The sequence below is a fragment of the Pundamilia nyererei genome, unplaced genomic scaffold, assembly GCF_000239375.1.
Source record: "Pundamilia nyererei isolate P.nyererei 1_Seehausen unplaced genomic scaffold, PunNye1.0 scaffold00032, whole genome shotgun sequence".
Taxonomy (NCBI): Eukaryota; Metazoa; Chordata; class Actinopteri; order Cichliformes; family Cichlidae; genus Pundamilia; species Pundamilia nyererei.
The window spans coordinates 788,893-811,096 of NW_005187433.1; the positions used below are offsets into that span (position 1 = coordinate 788,893).

Below are 22,204 nucleotides of genomic sequence, written 5' to 3' on the forward strand. Positions count from 1 at the left end.
GGCCCGAGCGAGCCCCAGGCCCCAGGCCCCGACAAGCGGCCGCGTTGCAGTGACGCGCCCGTGAGCTCCGCCGGCAGCCAGCTGTGCCTGAGTGACCGAGCCCCAGGCTCCAGGCCCCGATAAGCGGCCGTATCTGTGTTCTCACTAAGATAAACATGACTCACTGTAGCCAACCAGACTGCAGTACAGAGTCATCAAATATGGCGCCATTTTGGTGCCGTTTTGACATTCAAAGACTTACTAAGAGGCAAAATGTAAGCTCCCTGACTGTATGAATGGTTTTAAACAATGTTATTTATTACCATCCAAACTATTCTGACCATATTATGCCATGCTGAGAAATCTGTAATGCAAGAACTGACACAGAGACACTGAAGCTTCAGCTGTCACTACAACTGCTATTTTATTCAGCATTTGTACACATTCTAACGCTTTGTTAGCCCAGTGCATAACTTCACTCGTGGTGCAACATCTCATTTCCACAACAACAACTGTAAGCCATTAAAGAACACAGTAGCATTGGAAGAAACAAGCGTATAACAGCTACGCTACCATAATAGCAAACACAATTCCCTTAAACTCCAACAAACACGACATCCAAGGGGCACAACAGAAGATCACATCTAGCCTCTCTCATCATGCCACAAAAAATATTTAATGACTATCATATCTTTTTCACTATTAGCATTCGTATTTTTCTGTATTTTGTCTTGTTATTACCCTGGGTTGGTATCTGCATTTTGTTATTGTATTTTTTCTTCATCATTTGTATAAAAAAATACAGATGTGTATATGCACATTTCATCTCATCCTTTCTTTAATGCTGTGATAGTAGGCAATTTACTAATACATGTTTTTCATTGTGGCTAAATGTCATATGAATACACAAAGTCAAAGTAGCTGAATTGCAAATGTTTTGTCTGACTCATTTCTAGACTGTTAGTCATGGTTCTGACACAGATGTCTACGCTCCAGTGCAGTCATTGTTATATACCTCCATTGTACTTTATAAGAATGGCTCCCATTTCAAGCCCAATGTTGTTTCTACTTTACTGTCACCACATGTTGAGGTACTAATCAGAATCCAAGAGACAGATTCTGTCGACCCATTTAAACTAATTTGTCGAAATAGATGGATGCCTCTCATAATGTATTTAGATGAAGTTTAAATTAACATAATAATATACTGGTGGCTGTTTTTATCCATGTAGGATTTGCATCTAAAGAGCAAGACTAATTCAGTTCTGTTCAACTGAGTTTTATTTATATAGCCCCAAATCACAACAACCAGCCAGCACTGCATGCATGATCTGTTGGGTCTAAATGGGCACTGAATTGGGATCAGACAGGGAAAAGAAAAACAACCTTTTCTAGGATCAAGTGCATTTAAAATGGACTTGAAAGGAAATGTGTCCTATGGTTGGAAATCATGGACAGTATATCTTTATCGGGTTGCTTGATTGTACATGCTGACGTCACGTACATGCTGTACGCTGGGCAACACGAACAGGTTTTGGAGCAACATGATGCTGCCAACCAGACAAGATTTTGTTTTTCAACTAATCACTGCATGATTTACAACAGCATAACTAACTGTGTAATAAAACAGTCCTGTTGCTAAACTGGCCAGAACCCATTGTTACTCAGGACAAATGACATCCATCATCTGACAAAAATAGACAAACATGATTTCAACAAAATTCCAGCTGATCTCATACAGTTTTGTTAAAAGGACAGATGTTACAACATAGGGTTAAACATCTGCAGATCCAAGCATGTTGCTGGTGTTGGTTTTAAAATCAGTGCATACTTTAAGGAAACAATGAAATATTTTTTAACTAGATATTTATGTGATCTGCAAATATTTCACATATTAATTTTACACAGCTTCTTAACATTTTTGCAAATGTCCCTGTTGGAAAGTGATATTTTTTCATGAATTTATATATCCAGTGTAAGGCTCTTTTGAAGCACATTAATAAATACAGCCACTTCAGTTGTCATGAAACTTCACATTTAAAAAAAAAATGTGCGTGTATTAGATAGTATTTCTGCAGTATTGCCCCCAAAATTTCAGAAGCTATTTTTTCTGGCAGCTTGCCTGTGACATTACTCCACATTTTCTTTTGCTTCTTATATTTCTTATCGATATAATTACTTACCGGCTATGACGACTTTCTCCACAAGCTGATCTCCCAAGCCCAGCTGGATAACTGATAGGCATATCAGCAGTGACAATGGAAGAGACATCTTTATACAGCAAACTCTGCTGTGCTCCTCATAAGAGAAAGACTGGTTTCCAGAAAAACACTTCAGATGAGCAGAATAATTTACTTGTCAACCAACTTGCAGATGTCCCACTCGATTTGGTCTGTCCAAGTCCACAAAGAGAGCACTTAAATGAGGACAGAGATAAAGAGGATTTACTCTAGAAATGAAACTTTAAATAATATAGCTGAAAGGAAAAAAGTACAAAGTACTATATATAATCCATATAGATTATCCATCCGTATAGTTTATGCTACAAAGAAAGTGGAAATATAAATACCTTTTTGTTAAAGAAGTTGAATACTGGTAAGTGCTGGAGCAACAGAGGGTGAAACAGAGAAATGTGAGGCAGGAGAGTGAAAGAGGGAGAGGGTGGCGTCAGTGAATGCCTGTGACTATTCAGCCTTTCAGCTGTGGCCTGTATAACAAGCCAGTGAAGACCACACCCAGCTAATACCACATATGACTGCATGCATAGATTTAACCTAGGGTGTGAATGCCAGAAAAGAAATATTCAAGTGGAAGAGTCAGTTCAGATAGGTGTCTGACGGGCATTGTTGTGTGTATGTGCGCGCTCTGTTGTTTCTCTTTGAATGCATCATGTGGGTGTGTAGTCTGTGTCTATTTAGATTTGCACATTTCCATCTTCTCATCTTGTTTTAAAGCACTGGATAAGCCACTTTGTGGAGATCCAACGCAAGCCAGATGATGACATCAGTCAGCATACAGTGAGTAACAGTGAAAACCATGGCACACAGCAAAACCACAGCAGGTCCAAAATATCTCTTATCATGGAACAAACTGTTCTGAAAGTTTTGAATAGATTTGCCAATATAAGCAAGTGGAATATGCTAAGATTACTCACTTAGTGAGCAACACCAAGTAAAAAAAAAAAAGTAAAAGAAAGAAGGAAAGAGTGACATCTTGTTTTGTTGTTCAAGACGATTATAAACAATATCCAGTGATTTTCATTGGATATCAAATAGTCTTGCTTTTACCAGCCTCAGGTCAGACATTAGAGAAAATTCAGAAAGTGCATTAAATTTTAATTATACAAATGGGAAATCACAGTATTTATAATCCTCATCACTTATGGGAGGCTCAGTTTGACAAAAACCTTGACCCAGGCTGAAATATTAACAAATATTTAAGATGGTTCAGTCAAACAACTCACAACTTTAAATGATTTATTGCAACAATAGAATAATTACAGTTCTGAGCTCATCACTCTGACAGCGTGTTATATATAAACATGTAGTATGATGAGTAAATATACCCTTAGAGAAAACTGGAAGGGTGTGTGTGGAGCCCCTATGGTATATTGCATCTGTGCTAAGGGATTGTCTTGCTTTTCCTTTTGCACCACCACCAGGTTAAAATGCCTAAAAGCATAGGGTGTACTGACAGTAATCTTGGGACACACATTGCTGTATATCAGAGAAAGATTGCGATTACTTTTGGTAGTGGTATGCACAAGTTACAACTGTGCACTGGTGGTAGAGCTCAAAAACACAACGAGGTAAAGACTTGGTTGTAAAATATGTGTTGCTAAAATCTAATAACTGGCTGCATATGAACTGAGGTTTAATGTAATCTTACTGAGAGACAGCGAGCAGGTCAGCACTGGTGGATTTACACTGGCTTGCTTGAGTATTTGTGTTAAAGTGTGGTAAACTGTGGTATACAAAATGTGGATGATGTACACAGTCTATAGGACTGATCCTGTTCTTATTTTAAACTTATTGAACTCTGTAATGAGTTAAAAGGCCCAGCAGAGGGAAGCAATACCACAGAACATAAAGCAACAAGTGGTTGACTTTTTTTTTTATATAACTGTAGAGAAATAAGGTAAAGTTTTCTTTCTTTAACATTCACTTCATTGAGATGCTCTAGTGCTATCTCACATTATGAGTCCTGAGTGCTTAACTGTAAGCTCTATGTAAGAATTTGAGTTTGAGAAACTGAATATAGATTATTGGTCGTCGTCAACAAATAATAGCCTGCATAATAGATTTAAAGTCTACACTTACTTTAAAGTTTGTATTACAAGGTGCATTACTGTAACAAAATTAAAGAGAAGACACTCGTATAATTTCAATCTAAATTTGAATATGTTTATCATAGAAACAGATATTTAATTGCTAACTTGAAGCCTAGTTTTTGGATGCATGAAAATACAGAAGTGTCACAACAGATGGCTAAATGAGCTACGGAAAAAAGACCCAGATGAAGGACGGACACATACAAACCAATGAGACAAAAGATAAGGCAGATGGGAACAGAGTGACAGGTACATTTCGTCCAGCAGTAGTAAGACAGATGCCAGGCAAGATAATAGACTGGAAGATACAAACCACACAGATGGATAGGTCAGCAGAAGGCAAAGGTAGTACACTCCAACAATGCCACAAACTGCTCTTTCAAAAGTATGAAAGATTTAAATTAACAAACACAATTTAAACAAGCAAACAAACAGTGAATGCTCATTTTCAGGAAAGCGGTATTTTTGTAAAGCTTGTAGTGATGGAGAATTCACTCCACAAGTGTTCTAGGACAGCGGTCTCCAACCTTTTTTGCGCCACGGACCGGTTTATGCCCGACAATATTTTCACGGACCAGCCTTTAAGGTGTCACGAATAAATACAACAAAATAAAACTAGTACCTGTACCAAAAAAAATAAGATTTATTCATGACACACGTGAAAAGACCCAGGAAAACCGAGTTAACGATCAAAACGATAACAAAATAACGCTGAAAACTGATAAAAACCCTGAAAACTATACATTTCACACCAGAGCCTCAACTCTCGCGGCCCGGTACCAAAAGACTCACGGACCGGTACCGGTCCGAGGCCCGGGGGTTGGGGACCGCTGTTCTAGGACAAACATTAAGCAGGTACACTCTGTAGGAGAAAAAAAAAAATCTCATTTCAAATATGTAAACACTGGATAAGCTGATAAATTAAGATGGACAACCAGACTCTTTCATATCTCTTTTACGCATGCTTGGCAATCACTGCTCTTCTGCTCCTAATGAGATGGTAAAATGTAACTCTTCCAAGCTGCAGCTAAAAAGGTCAGGGTCAGTAAGGGGGGCTGGCTGAGCTTTTGGAAATTGGAAATCCCCTTTTCAATGGAATAATTGATGTCACCCTTGTATGCCTGATGAGCGGACTGGAATCCAACTGCCACAGTTTGCACTCTAATTGTTCTTGACTGTTAATCATAAAACTGAACGAAAAGCTGCACAAGTGGCTGTTTTATTCTCTGTGGAGGAGATCTAGGTGAGAGGTCAAAGTTAGTTTACAGGAAAAAAGAGTGTAAAACAGACTTTGCACGAGAATTTGTTATGTCAGAAAGCTGTTTTGTCATGTGGTAAATCTGTCCCTGTGACAAGCAGTGGTTTTTTAATATACTGCATTAGACCAACAGATGTGTTTTTCCACCTCTACCATTCATGGGGGAGGCGAAAAGGGAATTATTTCCAATAATTAGCTGTTACTGTCATGTCATTTATTGCTGCTGAAGCCCAGAGCACTGGAACCATTAATTGGTTTAATGTGTTATTTACTCATTAACAAACAGGTAAGCCAAATATAAAAAGAAATAAGTAAATCAGTGGTGCACTTCATGAGACGGGATCAACACTTATTCATGTCTAAACAAAACATTTAGCTAAATAAAATAAAATAAAAACAGAACTAACGTAACAATATTATGTCTTAAAAATAAATCACCTTAAATAAAATTAATATATCCAGTGAAAATCTTTTGTCAGTTTGGTGAAATCTGTAATCAAAACCTGCCTGTATGCAGCATTACTTTGCCATTGAAAAGTGTTGTGCTTTTATTGTTTATATTGCAATACCTATTCCGACTACCTATACCTATTTTATGCTATGTGCATAAAAAATAAACAGGTAAACCATGGAAAAAATGTATATACATAAATTCCATTAGAAATTAAAAGAGGCAGCTTTTATAAGTACATTTTTTTAAAAGTTACAACTGCCTGAAGTTGAATTTTGATTATTTTCCATTTTTTATAGTAGACACACATTTGAAATAAACCTGCATACATTAAAAACAGACCAAAACATTCAGACTTTCATAACCCTGCTGTTGGAGACCTCGCTCTGTTTTTCATCCCGCATTCCTCATTACACCTCAGACCTATAGCTCAGCCTCCATAATCTCTTTACAGTTAGGGGCCGCCCACTCAGTCAGGTGATTGACACCCGCCGCCTCCAATGGCGCAGCAGCCCACTTTCCGGCCTCGTTCCTCTCTCCTCCTCCTGGTTGCTGTCCGACTTTGTTGCTCTCTTGCCCCGCTACTTCGTGTCTAGTGTCATCGGTGAGTCGAGGAACAACTCGTTGAGGTACCAGCCATGGAAGGCGACAATATAATAATGCCTGTTTGACTCGGGGATAGTTTCCAAGGTAAGTCCGGCCATTTAAAGTGTTTAAACCGGGCGGGAGAGGATTAGCGGCTAGTAAACTGCCTGTGTGTGTGTGAGGGGTGGTTGGTGAGGGATGTGGGGACGAAAAGTTTAATCCGCCTCACTACACGGGACAGGAGGGAATGAAGGGAAATGTACTCTACTGTTGTTCACAGTGGGGACTTGTCGTACTAGCCTCAATGTGGATCCCTGTTTAGGCTGTTAAACATCATACCACAGTCTTTTTTTCCTCTAATTGTATTTTAACTTCATGCCTTGTAATTATGGGTAAAAAAGCTGGTGGTACCCTGGACAAAAAGCACTGGTTACAATGTGTTGTTCTTTTATTATTGATAAACTGAGCATGGCTGCTTTTTTGTTTCCACTGTTAATTAAATGTCTTTCAGTTGCTGTGTTTTAGTTTTAGATTTCATTTAAAAATGATGCAGTGAGAACAAGGTGCTGCATGATATTTAAATGTGTAAATATTGTTGTGATGGGTGGATTGTAGATTGGTGTGGTTTGGTTCTAGTGTACTTTTTGTATTATTGTTGTGGAAAGCGTGCTTGTGATTTGTCTAATTATTTTCTAAATATAGTAAAATAGTGTGAAAAAAGGTAAAGAAAAAATACTTTCACTGGCTTTCATTGACATGCTTTGGTTCCAGTTCTGAAAACCAAGCACGGGAACTCACTTGGCAGAGTATAAATGAAGCGTTGAAATCATGGCCACTGAAAGCACTTGTTGATGTAATAAACAAGATTAGTCTTCATCCTGCCCTTTGTTGTTGTATATTTATATCTGCAATTAGTTCAAGTTCCAGGTCAATAGCAAAAGCTAACGCTCTGAGAACTCAATCAGAAACAAATACTTACTATAATGCATAAGCAGACAGAGAGACAGACAAAAAAAGAAAAAGATGACAGAGACACTGGGATGGGGTCTCACTACAGATGTGCATTCCTCTATCCAGTGGAGTGATCAAGCTTTTAAATAGAGCTCAACAGGAATGCAAACAGACGAAGCAGAATGATGAAGCCTGGAGGTGTCTCAGGAGTAGGAAAGGGAAGGAAGGTGGGAAAAGAAATCAGAAAAGCAGGCAGCGAGCCTTTTGCTTGAAATTAGCCGTTTCTTGAATGTTGCTCCGCTAAAATGAAAATGTGGGTCAAAGTTCATGCTGTAACATCTGTCTTTATGAGCTTAAAGGCTTTAAGAAACTCATAGTTGCCCACAGTGTAAGCAGTACTTCTGTATCAGTGGAAACATTTGAACCTTGCCAATAACTTTGTGTATTCCAGCATCAGTGTACGTCTGTGATTCTTTAAAGAGGTGGATGCAGCGAAAAGTAGGATCAGAGTCCACTTTTATTGATCAAGGATTGCACTGGCTCAAGTACATGGCCCTCAACAAAAATAATTTTTACATGTACTGAAAACGAGGAATATTAAAGTAAGAGCTGTTGGATCGGTTATGATTTGTAGAAGTTCCGTGTTAAATTCTTGGAGATAGTTTTCAGGAGTCTTAGTACTATATGTCAAAGACAGTAACAAGACAAAACTGCATCTGCTTTATTAGTACTATTATTATTTGAATTTTTCAGATATCTTGTATTTTCAGAAAAAAAAAAAGACTTCTCATTAGTATTTTGTTACGTTATGTTGTAAATTGTCTTTTGACTCTGCATGCTGCGTCTGCCTGTCAGTTTGCTGCTGGAACACGTGAATGTCCCCAATGAGGGACAATAAAGGATATTTCTATTCTATTCTAGTTTCTTGTGAGGCGGAAGCAATTGTACTGTTAGCTACAGTTGGCCAATAGGAGTCCATTTTTCCACTTCACTCCCATGTGGGAGTAAAACAGAAAACCGGGGTTGCTTAAGCCAGTCTTGTGATGTTAATTTGTCCCAGGTTTTCAGTGGTTCCCTGTTTGATTGCTGTTTATTTTTCTCCTTTAAAATCCATTCAGCTAATTCTATGCAGAGAGACAGATCGTGTAATTGTTGTTTTGTCGTAGCCAGACGCACAATGGGCTGTGTGGAAAGAGAAGCCAAACACCTGGCGTAGCATGCGTGTCACTTACAGCAGTGTTTACTGTTTTTCATTCGGGAGGATGCATCTCAGTTTGGACACCTTTGCGAAGAACCAGATTTCTTGACCACTTCACCACTGTGAAACTAAATATACACTGACTAAGAAAAACGAGGCACACCGGGCACCTTGTTGTTTACCTCTGGGATGTTGGCCTACCCACGGATTAAAGCCTTCTGTCTCTATAAAAGGAAAACTTGATGGTATTTTTTGCTTTCTAAACATTGTGAAAAATAGTGGGAACAAATTTGCTTTTTGGAATCACAGACCACATACATATCCAAAAAAGAAAGGGAAATCCAGGATCCTAAGCAGAGTAAAACAAGTCGACTGTGGCTGACACCTGCGTGTTTTGGCTAATGAAAATATTATAGAAAACATTAGTAATCAATTTAATCGTCACCAAGAAATACACAGGATCCGAGGCAAGGTTTAACTTAACCCAATCTTCCCCATTGTTGTATGAAGTATTCATTAACTCGCAGCAGGTTTATAAAGACAGACCCCAGACTGTATAGTCTAACTTTCTTCACTTGAGCACATGTTCTGTACAGCTCAGTACAGTTAAACTCACCTTCTAACACCAGGGTACTGTTATTCAGCTCGCTTTCCCTGCAGACGTCTTTAGCTGGAAGTCCAATCTCTGCTCTAGCTCTGGCCAAAAACCACACGAGCACACAGATACACTCTGGCTCCACACAGACCTTGACGCAGACTTCTGCATGCACATATATGTAAATGATCCAATGGCTTTGTGCATGCACACTCACACATTCACATGCACGCGGAGCCAAACGCACATCCAAGCCTTCATACTCTTCTCCACACTCGTATTTCACTAGTCACTCACAGAGGGCCATGGCAATCAACTTTAAATTAGAGAGAAAGCTGCTCCAAGAACTTGAAGGCTGTTTGCCAGGTCTGAGGCCATACTTTTGGTGTGTGTATGTGTGTAAAAGAAAGAGCAGAAGGAGCCAGCCAGATATTAAACCAACATTGAGGGGCCTAGATAGGGGTCTCTCTAGTCCTTAGTGCTGCTGTTTAAGCAGTTTATCCCCACTCACCAGGAGCTGTGCTTAACTGTGCATTTGAAGAGTTATTTTGCAAGCCTCAAACTGGCAAACATTCCATTTCAACATATTTTATGAATGTCTGCCTTTGGAAGAGTTCCCACAGCTAGAAGCCACAAGATCAAGCCACTTAAGAGAGATGCGTCCTCTCTGTTAGGAGCTATGACTCTCTTCTGTGGTCAGCTGACCAATAAGGGCAATGATACTGTGGCGACAGCGAGGGTGAAAGTGTAATATTTGCTAGCCAGTAAGGATTTTTCCATCTCAAATAAAATCGAGCCTATTCTACAATAATTGTTTCCTTGTTAATGTATAATGGACTGGAACTTGGTGCTTTTCTACTCATTCATGCACACACTTGCACTCCGATGGATGCATTAGGAGCAACTTGGGGTTCAGTATCTTGCCCAAACATACCAATAGACCACCCGCTCTACCATCTGAGACCCAGCTGCCCTGAAATGTTAACATACACACTCTTTGATAAATGGGGCCTTGTGGTGAAAAGCTGAACTATGCTGGATCTGTTTTAGATAGCAGAACTGAACATAAGAATGCCACAATATTGGAAACAAATATGGCAGATATTTACACAAGTTTATAAAAAAAATAAAGCCCATAATAAAGTCCATAAGGACGCATGATTTTTGACATGGCTGTCAACATCTTCTTTATTTTTTCTATCAGTTTTATCAGAACAGGTTTTATATCTTTTTATGCAGGGTGGAGACTGGACCATTGCGACCATTGGTACCTTGTTTTCCATCCGTGTAAAGAAGTGGCAGGAAATGAGTAGTTTCCTGCCATTGAGACACACTTTAGTAGTGTCTCAATCACCCAATGCAAAATAGTTACTACTGTATCTTCCGCACTATAAGGTAGGGCTGCTCAATTAATCGAATTTTAATCACGATTACGATCTGGGCTTTCAACGATCATTAAAAATGACTGAGCCGATTATTAGCCCCTCCCTCGTGCTTTACTCTCGCGCTGCTCCGTGTGGCAAATCCAGCGCACCTCTCTGCATTTCGAACATGCGTCACAACAATTAAGAGCAGCGGTCCCCAACCCCTGGGCCTTGGTCCGTGAGTCGTTTGGTACCGGGCCGTGAGAGTTGAGGCTCAGGTGTGAAATGTATGGTTTCAGGGTTTTTATCGGTTTTCAGCGTTATTTTGTTATCGTTTTGATCGTTAACTCGGTTTTCCTTGGTCTTTTCACGTGTGTTATGAATAACTCTTCTTTTTTTCGGTACCGGTACTAGTTTTATTTTGTTGCATTTATCCGCGACACCTTAAAGGCCGGTCCGTGAAAATATTGTCGGGCATAAACCGGTCCGTGGCGCAAAAAAGGTTGGAGACCGCTGATTAAGAGGACCCGAGGGAAGCTCGGAAAGCTAAGCAGAAGTTATTTGGAGAGGAGAGTGACTGCTGTTGGTTGAAAAGAGAGGTAAAAAAAAGACTTCAGTGGCGTTGCACACTATTTTATATTATTTTTTAAAGTCATTATTCAATACATTCTTATTGTTAACCCTTTAAAGAGCCGCACGTTCAGTTTTGTGTAACTATTTTTAAATCCCTGTAGAACCTGAACCGCGTAAGCTAGCACAATAATTTTTTTTGTATATGAAACCGGAGGAGTTGTACTTACATCTTATGCCATCAGCTTGTCCTCGGTCACGGTTTCCTTCCACATAAAACTTTGCAAAAATTGCATAAAAAGCGCCTGTAGGAACAAAAACATAATATTACAGAAACACGCGTTGCCACTTCCCACAGTGAAACAGACGTCAGCACGAACTGTCGCATGTCCGCCATTTCCTGCCCTAAACCGGAAGTGATGTCATTTTCGCGGAAAATGTAGTTTTTTACTTGTAGGCCTTAAAAGCCTATACTGGTGTTTTTATAAGTCATGTTTGACTTTTCTGAATAGTTTCTGTGATGCTTAGAACTCAAATTACACTGCTGGAAATAGTTTATTTTGATGCACCTGCTGTTTTCTTTGCAAATTTGCATCATAGGATTGTTTTTTCGTTTTTCCTGCAGTATATAAAAATTGGTGTATCTCAAAAATAAAACTATGAAGACACTCAAAATAAATTTCCTGTTGTTGTAAACTATTTTTTGCAACTTTTTTGTATTTAAAGTTTTGAGGGATAAGCCTCTTAAATTTCTCCAAGTAGAAATATATGTAACAAAAACGATTTTCAATTTATTTTTTTTGTAGTTTATTGCACTTTTATGCAATTAATGTAGTTACTATGGACTTAATGCATACATATTATTAAATTATGGGCTATAACAGTTGTATTGATGTATAGTAACTTGAAATGCTCCCAGAAATGGCACTACAGCATGTATTAAAAAAAAAAAATATATATATATAAGCTCTGGCGGACTTGGTTCTATGGTAGGTCTTAAAGGGTTAAATAAATGTCGTCAAATAATCGAGATCTCAATTTCAGTGAAAATAATTGTGATTATCATTTTTGCCATAATCGAGCAGCCCTACTATAAGGCGCGCTTAAAACCCTTTAATTTTCTCAAAAATCGACAGTGCGCCTTATGTATGAATTCTGGTTGTGCTTACTGACCTCAAACCGATTTTATGTGGTATGCGGCGCTCAAATGACTTTGGTAAGCTACGAAGCTGGACCACTTGATGGATTGTCAGAGCATTACCGTAGTCAGGAGCCTCGCAGAGTAATCTGGGTGCAAAACTCCGTCCGCTTCAGGTCCCAAAGTCAAACGAACACTGCGGCATCACTGAGTTTCTCGAAACTTTCTAAATTCTTTCATCTTTAATAAAATGATCAGCGTTGCTGCTTTACCAGATGTAACAATTAAGTTTAACATCCAGGCATCCATGAAAACAGAATTTATTAAATTTCACGGAGTTAGAAGTTAGCTTGCTATTTTCCACCGAAACATGTTATAGCATGTTCTGACTGAGAGATTTCTGATAAAATGAAAATGTACAGCTCTGCTATCACTTCCAACATAAATGAAGACAAAAAACTAAACAGCAGTGTCTTTTGTAGGGTTACTGAAGTTGGGCTAGCTGGTATATAATGATGTGCTACGTGACATAATCCATCCACAATAGTCATTAATATACTGCAACAACACAGGAATGGAGCAGCGGTAAGAGAATTTAACATTAATGAATTAATGGTATGGAAGTTGAGGAAGCAAGAAGAATGAGTTGAGTAAAATTTGACTTATCTGACTGTTTTGTTTCGCTTAATGCGCCTTATGTATGAAAACAGACCCGTTCATCAACAGTGTGCCTTATGGTCCGAAAAATGCGGTAGTTGTCCTTAATTGTGGTCATAGGTAGCTGTTTCCTTTGTCAATTTTCACAATACATTCTATGCTGCATACTGTTTACATGATCTCTGGCATACATCTAAGTGTAAAAACTTGTCATCATGCCATTGAGGATTTATAGTTGTTGGTTTGGCTTTAAGTATGGTTAACGGAGAAGGCAGTGATGGAAATATACTGCTTATGATTGTGATTGTTCCTGTGCTTTTTCTTCGGCCCGTGTGTCAAGGATTAAGCCGCTTATTGTAACAGTATTTCACAGAAAAAGTTAATAAGATAAAATGTCGTGAACTGACATTTGAATTCAAACTTTGTTTGAATTAAGGAACCCAAGTGGAAAATGTGATCATGTGTTTCACATTAGACACTATTATAGGGTACTGTACTCAACCCAGCAGCATTGTGTCTTCAGTGCTGTTGGATTGAAGGCATGAGTGTAAGTAAGTGTATTTACAGCGTCCACATTTTAGAATTTATAGCAAAATAAACACTTTGTTTTATCAGATCACTGATTGGTGGAAGCCTAAAAATGCAAGGTTGAAATTCTCATTTAATTCATTGTGTTTTTATTGTGTTTGACAATGACTTTGCAATTTCATTGCAAAGTCATTGTCTTTGCAATGGTAGCCTCTTTGTAGAAACTTCTGTGTGGCAGGGTTTTTGTGGATCCAGGGAAGATAACTGCTAAAGAATGTACTTCCTTCCCTTGCAAATGTACTGGATGATCTTCTGGACCTCGGCAGGATCTCTCAGGAAACTATGCTTTCTGTTTGTCACAAAGAACGATAAACCCTAATTTTACTGCGTGCTTTTACTATGATGATGAAGAAAGGTGCTGTGAGGTGTGTATGCTTGTTTTACTGTGAGCAGCATATATGAAATATTAATGTCCATGTGACTGAAAAAATGGGTACTTTTGGCACCTTGCTGCCATTTTGCCAGTGAAAATAACATCTATTAGGTTTAGCTGTATAAACAGTAACTCTTCTTTCCAATGCAGTGTTGACTCTGAAAACAGAGCTCACTTGGGAGATTATTAGTGCTTGGCAGAACCTTAGTCTGTTCTAGAAAAACACTATATTGATTGCAATTCTACCTCCACATTATGCACGGTTATTTGCAAAGCCATCACGAAGAATACAGTGGATTGATTTACAAGCTGGTGTGGAAAAGTTACCAAAATGTTACCTTTTTTTTAGCGCTAACTTCCACCGAGCAGGTGGTCATATTTAACATGACTGCCATGTCAAAAATATTGTTTTGAAAGTTGTGAACCTGTTGTTTTCAGCATTCGAAGAGGTCCTTGCTTTATTCTCTCTGCAGGGTTTATTTTCAGAGACAGGGAAGAACTCTAAGGGCTAAAGGGGAAAGAGATGATTGGTGCTCTTATTTTAGCCTTTGGTCAGTGTAAGTAGTGGTGCTTTCAAGTCTGTCTCCAGTATACGTTAGGTAGCTAAAAAACCTTGTCACCTTGCAATTGACCGTAGTTGCTAGTGAAATGAGTACAGTTTTTTTCAGTCAAGTGTAATTTTTGTATTTTCTCTAATAAATGTATGGATTTTGAGTGCAGTCCAGTGTGGAGACAGCAGCCTTGCATAGACAACATTGCATAGAAACTTGCATAGACAACATTTGCCATGCACATATGTTGTTCAGGCTTTGACCCAGAGTGGCTATGGCAGAGGCTTTGGTAACCTGTAGAGTTGATAAAAATAGTGTTGTTGAAGCTCACAGTCAAAAATTAAAACAAATGTTTTAAAAAAGGGAGATTTTCTGGTGTGAATAGTGTATTTGTGTTTTTGATAATCCAAAACAGTCCTTAGTGCTCCCTGTGTGTTCAGTTATTTGCATCAGTGATTCAGTGATTCCACTGTGTGGCGGGGATGGGGGGGTCATGTTTGTGTATTCCACATATGAATTGCCATTCATTTGTTTGTATTGGTATTTGCATGGGGTGGGATTTGACGTATCTCGAGAAAAGCTCATCACTTGAATAGAGGTGTAACTCTTAATTTATCAGTTGAGTCACCGGAAAAATAAATAGCAACAACATTTAAATCATTTCATGATTTCTGTAATTTTTTTTAACCAGAAATGTTAAAATTTTCATTTTTCTAATTGTGCTAATTTGAGGCTTTTATATATCAAGCTATCAAACTTGCATCTATAAAAACATCTATTGCTTTCAGTTTTGATTTCCTTTCATCAGAAATTTAGTTTCAAAGTTTTGTGTGATGTGCTGATTGGAAGGTAGTGTGAAGCTGGGCTGAAATACTTTGAAACGGTTTGGAAAAAAAAATTATTTCATTAGGTTATTTAGTTTTATAGCCAGTCTCTTATTGCTACAAAGTATTAACACCATTAAAATGTATGTCCTTATGTTTTGCTCTGTGTAATTGAAGTTGTTTTGCATTAACTGTCATCAGTTAGAGCAAAACAAAGACTTTAGGATTTGTTTCATTTTATGCTTGAATATTTGGTGCACTCCAAAACAGTCCTTTACCTCTTTGTGTCACTGGGGACAAGGCTAAAATCCAAAACTGTCACTACTGATCCCTTTAGGTGACTATTTTTACCTTTCTCCTCATACATAATGAATAGACTTGTCTGTTTAAATTATATGACAGTTTTTATGTAGCCAAAATGTCTCTAGGGTTCAAAAAATGTATGTGTCTCTGTCATGACCTAATTCAGTTGGAATGTCTATGGCAAGTAGGTATGAACTTGCCCACAAATTATAAAATGCGTCTTCTCCCTTTGCGGTCTGTTTTTTTCCCGCTTTGTTTAGGTTTGTTTCTCCCTTGTCCTTACTTTCCTGCCTTTTTCAGCTTTCTCTTTCCCTATCCAGTTTTATTGTTTTATATGCCCTCGGTCTCCCAGTATCTATTTCCTCCCCCTCACCCCCTCCCACTGTGTTGTTGCGTTCATGGAGTGTTGGCAGTCTGAAAGGAGAATAAATGGGTGTATCGAGCATGTTGATCTTATCTTATTTGGCAGGCAGGTGACAGAAACAAATGAATATGAAACTGAATACACTGCTAATGTTTCTTAAGCAGTTTTCAGGGCAGAAATCTTTGTTTTTGCAGGTGACGAAGCTTTGGTTATATACTTGCTATCAGTGTAAAACTGAATGAGAACTGTTGTCAAGCAGTAAGGCTTTGGCTGCCTGAATCTGATCAGCTTTCAGCATAAAGATTGCAATATGTAATTATCACATCAGTATGATGATGTGGTTTGGCATTTGGAATTGTTGCTGTTTGTTGATTGTTGAATATATGTCACATTTTTGAATTATATGGACTATGGCTGTGCCATTAAATTTTTACGTGAGATAAAAATGCCAAATTACGATATCGCTGCTATAGCAACAACTTGTATTTACGTTCCATAGTGCATGTGTCAGTGAGGCAAGCCGGGCACATGCGAGATGTTAATGAGAGTGTGGGGAGTGAGTTGGAGGGTGGGGTGGGCTGCTTTTAACCATGTAAAGCACTTTGTGCTACATTTTTTTTTTGTATGAAAAGTGCTTTATAAATATTGATTGATTGATTGATTGATGAAGCAGGAGTCGGCCTCTTGTGATGAATTAGTACTTAAAAAGAGAACTGTTTCAATAATATCCAACATTGTCTGGTCCTTTGCAAAATCAGCATTAAATGTATTCCCGCTAAAGGAAGTAACAACAAATGTGTCTCATCACTTTAGGCAAAAACACAGAGTTGAGTACTACCATGCTATGGTGGAGTAGATGCTAGTAGCACGTAATGCACAACCTTAATGTAAACAAATAACTTCACTGAGCATTACTGGAACACTTGATAGTTGTACTCCATATGACAGGAAGAGCAAATGGTGTTTATGGTAGAAAAGCAGGACTTTAAGCAACTGGTTAAAAGGCTTGACCCAGATGAATCCCAGGTAGAAAATATTTTTCAGTTTTATATGGTACAGTATAAAGAGTTACAAGATTGATTGAAGTTGCTTCACTTACTGTTAAACTGGTGTCAACCAGTTATTTTATAGTTTTACCTAAAAATTCCAGAGAAAACACTACCTAGGATATTTTTGTGCTTACCTTTGATGGAAAATACCCTTCATTCACACATAAATGATACTGCCTACAAGCAGTTTCTCTTGAAATGTGATACAATTTTGAGGCTATATCGCCCAGTTTGACTATGGGCTAGTATCACAGCAGTGGTTGTCCTACGTGGAAGTAGTAAGAGCACACCTGATCCTCTGCCCTTTCAGCGTGTGTACTCTGAACTCTTTGGTAGTAGGTGTCAGTTCTTAGGAAACAATGGTAATGCATTGCAGCTTCTGTGTGTCACTACATCAGTAAGATAATTTTATTACAAGGCCTTAAAGAAGAAGCTGGAAAAAAACAGTTCAGCACCTCGACATGTTGAAGCTTTAATGAAAACTTTATAAATACATTTTAATGATGAATTAAATCTTGCTTAACACAGAAATCTGAATACAAACCACTGCATTCTCAGTGGTTCAGGAACCAATAAGGTCATGTTTGTTTGGCAGTTCATGTTCATCCATCCAACTGTAGTAATATTATCATATATAAATAAATAATAGTTATATTATTTATATGTATAATTCAACAGTTGAGTTGTTTAATGGCTCTTTCACTGTGAGACAGTTTGAACACTAAATGTTTGCTTTTTCTTCTTAGAGTTCCTTCATCTAAAAAAGGCTTAAATCATAAAGATCCAAGTCTCTCTTCATTACATTTATCTTAAATGCACAGTTGATCATAGCTTGCTTAATATAGAAATGTCTGCCATCTAAAGTTTGTGAATTGTGTTTTTTAATTGTAATTTTCATTTGAAGACAGTTTTATAGTCATTTATCATGGTTGGTTGCAATGAGTCAATGCATTTCATGAATGCATTTCAACAACATTGCTCTGGGCTTAAGAAAATTAGCTGGCGAGAAACTCGGAAAATATCCAGTGATCTAGAGTAGATGGATGTGATAAATGATCCTTAGACTTTGGTTTACTTTGGCAAATCTTCAGCGCTAAACACATCAGATTGAGGTTGTTTGTAGATGACAGGCAATTAATGTTAGAGGATGGAAATAATGCAACAGATCAAAATATGCTTTAATATTTCTATACATGTTTTTCACCATCACTCAAGGAAGAATACATACTGACACGAAATGCTTTGCATGTTTAGGAACATGTTAAGAACATAGCTTTTGAGATTGATCAGAAAACACGATACAGACAGTTAGTAATGAGCACTTACTACTTGATGGCCATAGGGACTGTGTTTGCTTAAATGATTTTTTCATCAAGGCTTTTCCCTGAGTCAACATTAGGCCATTAGGTTAAATAACATTCAATGGGACACTGCAAAAGCATGGGTAGAAGTCTCTGTGTTAAATTGATTTCACAAAATGGCAGCAAAGTCCAGTGCACTGAGACAAATTATCTTATTGTCAAAAGTAGGGCTGCCACGATTAGTCAACTAGTCACGATTACGTCGACTATTAAAATCATCGACGACTGATTTAATAGTCGACGCGTCGTTTGAAGCTTTGTAAGATCACAAAAGACGCAGGAATAAGTAGTAGGATTTAAGAGTGTAATAATGGACTGAAACAGAAAATGGCAGCACTGCATGTACAAGGATGCCAGCTGCTGTTAAACCTCGAAGAAGAAGAAGCTGTAGCCGTGTCCAAATTCAGTAACCGCATCCTCCTGTGCCTGCATTTGTTGTCGTTGCTGTCGTTACAGCGACACAACGAAGACTGTCCAAATTCGAAGACTCCAACAAATGCGGCCGACAAATGCGCCCTTCATTTCCCCACATTTGAAGGATGGGTCGGATGTATACTTCGAGGCCCAACCTATCCCAGAATTCATAGCGTGGCCCAGCTCAGTTTCTAACAATGGCGGCAGCTAGTTAGTTTTAATATTACTCTTATTATTCTTTCTGGGTCACAAAATAAACGTTTAACATATTTTCAGGCGAGAATGTAGCTGTGTAAACCTCAAATATCTGCTCAGTTTATCAAGACGCCACATATTTTGAAAAGCGCTCCCAACGTTTTCGGAGACGTCTGTTACCCACCAGCTCGATAGCTAGCCGGGGGCTAGGTCACTAGCGCCGGTGAGAACACCGGACTCCCGGCAAATCGTTTTCAAACCCACCGCCGTCTTTCGCTACTCAGGTTAAACATGATATATAAGTCACTTAGATAACTTAAAAATGTTATTGTTTGACTTTTTTCAGTATTTTATTTGTTCCTCAGTAAATCAGTTTGGCTGAGATTAAAGTTATAGTTTTTACACGGCTGAATAAACGTCAAGCAGACAGCTGATTATCAGAAGTGTGAGACGCTCGAGAATATACTCCAGTGTCCTGTTATATTTTAGATGGCAAGAAGCAGACGGCTGAGTTTATTAAACTCCACTGAAACAATCTGGAAATGTAATTAAAATTTAATAAACTATCATCTTACCTGGGTGTTCACCTCAACAATAAACTGGACTGGGCTACAAATACAGACATCCTGTATAAGAAGGGCCAGAGTCGACTCCACCTGCTGAGGATACTGAGCAGGTGCAGGACTCTATTAAGGACATTCTATGGACACTGTGGTAGCATCTGCCCTTTTCTATGCAGTGGCCTGCTGGGGGAGTGGATGCACGGACAGGGACAGGAGCAGGATTGACAAACTGGTGCGGAGGTCTAGCTCCGTGCTGGGATGTCCCCTGGAGTCTGTGGAGGTGGTTGGCGAGAGGAGGATGTTAGTAAAGCTGACATCCCTCATGAACAACCCACATCACCCACTGCATGAGTATGTGAGTAGGCTGAGCAGCTCCTTTAGTCAGAGACTGAAACACTCTCGCTGCAGATCATTCATCCCAACAGCAGTTAGACTCTATAACTCCTCAATCACGATGTCATGACTCACTGGACACTGTGAACATCCACGGTCACCATTTCATGCATAATGGACCTTCAATGTGTATGGACATGTGCAGGTATATATGTATGTATAGGTATACATATGTATATTTAGTGTGCATATGTGTGTGTGTACATGTCTATACATAGGAATAGTAGTGGTACAATAGTTATGTTAAGCTATATAGTTTATGTCTTGCATAGTTCCACAACCATATCCATAATCACATACTGTGTGTGCTACCGTTGTATATAATGTATTATCTTACTTATTTTCATTGTTTGTACTTACTTGTATTTTTTGTATGTCCTTCTGATATCTGTACCTGAGCTGAGGTAACGCAAAAATTTCCCCGTCGTGGGATCAATAAAGTTTTATCTTATCTTATCTCGTCTTTATTTTTAGTCAGCACATACCTTAAACATTTAAAGCTGTAAGCTAATGATAGTTATATAAGAGCAGATGCATGCTGGTGCAATAAGCTGTACGTTTTACGTCCAGTGGATGCATGATCTGATTAGTCGACTAATCGCAAAAATAATCGGTGACTAGTCGACTATCAAAATAATCGTTTGTGGCAGCCCTAGTCAAAAGATCATAAACTATACCTCAACATACTAAACTAACAAATATATATTCTATGTGGATGAGGAGACATCCAAACTCGTATAAAACCCCCCCAAAACCTTTTGGTGGTGTCACATTGAGCCGGTTTTTGGTTTTAAAAGTCTCCTTCCCTCTGCGTCTGCCTTTGATCTCAGACAGGGTTCATAATCTGACTCCTGGATCACTAAAGAGACACACACACACACACACACACACACACACACACACACACACACACACACACACACACACACACACATTAGACATGAACACACAAACATGGACTATCTGAAAATCAACAAACTTGGGAACCAAATCATGGTGGTGCACTGTAAATCAACCTGCTATCTGCCTTACTATCTCTAGAAAACCCGTTTGATAGTCTGCTGTTTGTGATCTAGGTCTGTGCAGCAGAGCCCTGCAGTCTGATGAGGGCTTTGTTACTCAGTTATTCTGAAAGAAACTTTGTTATAGGTTTCTCGCTTAGTGCTTCCAGTAATTAAGGAAGAAAAGGTTGTTAGCCTGCTGTATCTTTTAGAGTATTTACTTCATCCTGACACATATAGGGTCTGTATACTCCAGTGTCTGGCTTGACTGAATAGGTATACTGTATCTTCCAGTGTACACTGTAGCAGAACTCTGTATATGATTGTTGTTTATTTTACTGTATTTTTTTTCCTGATTTAGTCTGAGAGACCTTGACTTAAAGCTCTACTTTCAGCTGTTTCCCTATTAATATGGGGATTTTTTTTTTAATGTCCCAAAGGGATTTGTGTCTCATCCCAAGATCAAACTGAGGCATCTTTCACTTGTTAGGCGAATGTGTGAACCTTCATCTATGGAGCCACTCTGAGAGGACTTGATTTAACTGTTAAAACCCAGGATCAAAAAGACAATAACAGTCATTCTGTTCTTAATGGTAGTGTGTAGCAGATGTTGAGTATAGCATAATACATAATAATACTTAAAAAAAAAACATACATGTGAGCTCATAGGTGGCAAATTAACCCAGTTATTGACAGTTCATACTGGCTTTTTAGCCCATTTCACTTCCAAACAGACATCAATCTGCTTTTTCATGTTGTTTTTGATGCAGGTGTCCAGAGATCACAGTTCAGGGCCTTTAAGTGCTGTGAATAATTTGTTTTTCCTCTGCTCTGCTTTACTTTCATTGCATTTATTTTCCTTGTTGCCTCCTTTCTCATTCCACATCTCTAAATTGCTATTCCACCACATTCCAGCCTGCAATGAATTAAACGTAAGCAGTCTTAAAAGAATATTTTTAAAACTAGCCCCCATCACTCAGATAAATTACACCCTGCAGGCAAATGATGAAATGTATGCGTGCCTGCAACTTATTTTTGCTTTTGTAGAAATGAAAAATAAAAACATCTGGCATACAGTAACTAACTAAATGTAACAGCTTTTTTTTGTGTGTGTGTGTTTTATGATTTTCTTTTTCCATTCATTTGTGA

General features: G+C 38.5%; 2 protein-coding genes across 3 annotated transcripts in view; one reads left to right on the forward strand and one right to left on the reverse strand.

The window, feature by feature from the left end:
- The window catches only part of LOC102202382 (onchocystatin), a 5,635-nt gene extending 2,989 nt beyond the window's left edge, over positions 1–2,646 (reverse strand). Inside the window, exons 1-2 of one of the 2 annotated variants that reach the window (XM_005729204.1) lie at positions 2,549–2,646; positions 2,163–2,371 (exon numbers count right to left, since the gene is read on the reverse strand). In XM_005729204.1, coding sequence (XP_005729261.1) covers positions 2,163–2,250 — 88 coding nt within the window. In that variant the 5' untranslated portion in view covers positions 2,251–2,371; positions 2,549–2,646. Of the gene's footprint in view, positions 1–2,162; positions 2,396–2,548 lie in introns of both variants that reach the window. The other variant, XM_013909848.1, reaches the window with a different exon arrangement.
- Positions 2,647–6,525: 3,879 nt separating this feature from the next.
- il11ra (interleukin 11 receptor subunit alpha) overlaps positions 6,526–22,204 on the forward strand; it is a 53,447-nt gene continuing 37,768 nt past the window's right edge. Inside the window, exon 1 of the mRNA XM_005729208.1 lies at positions 6,526–6,708. The gene's annotated coding sequence lies outside the window, so the exon portion shown is untranslated. The remainder of the gene's footprint in view (positions 6,709–22,204) is intronic.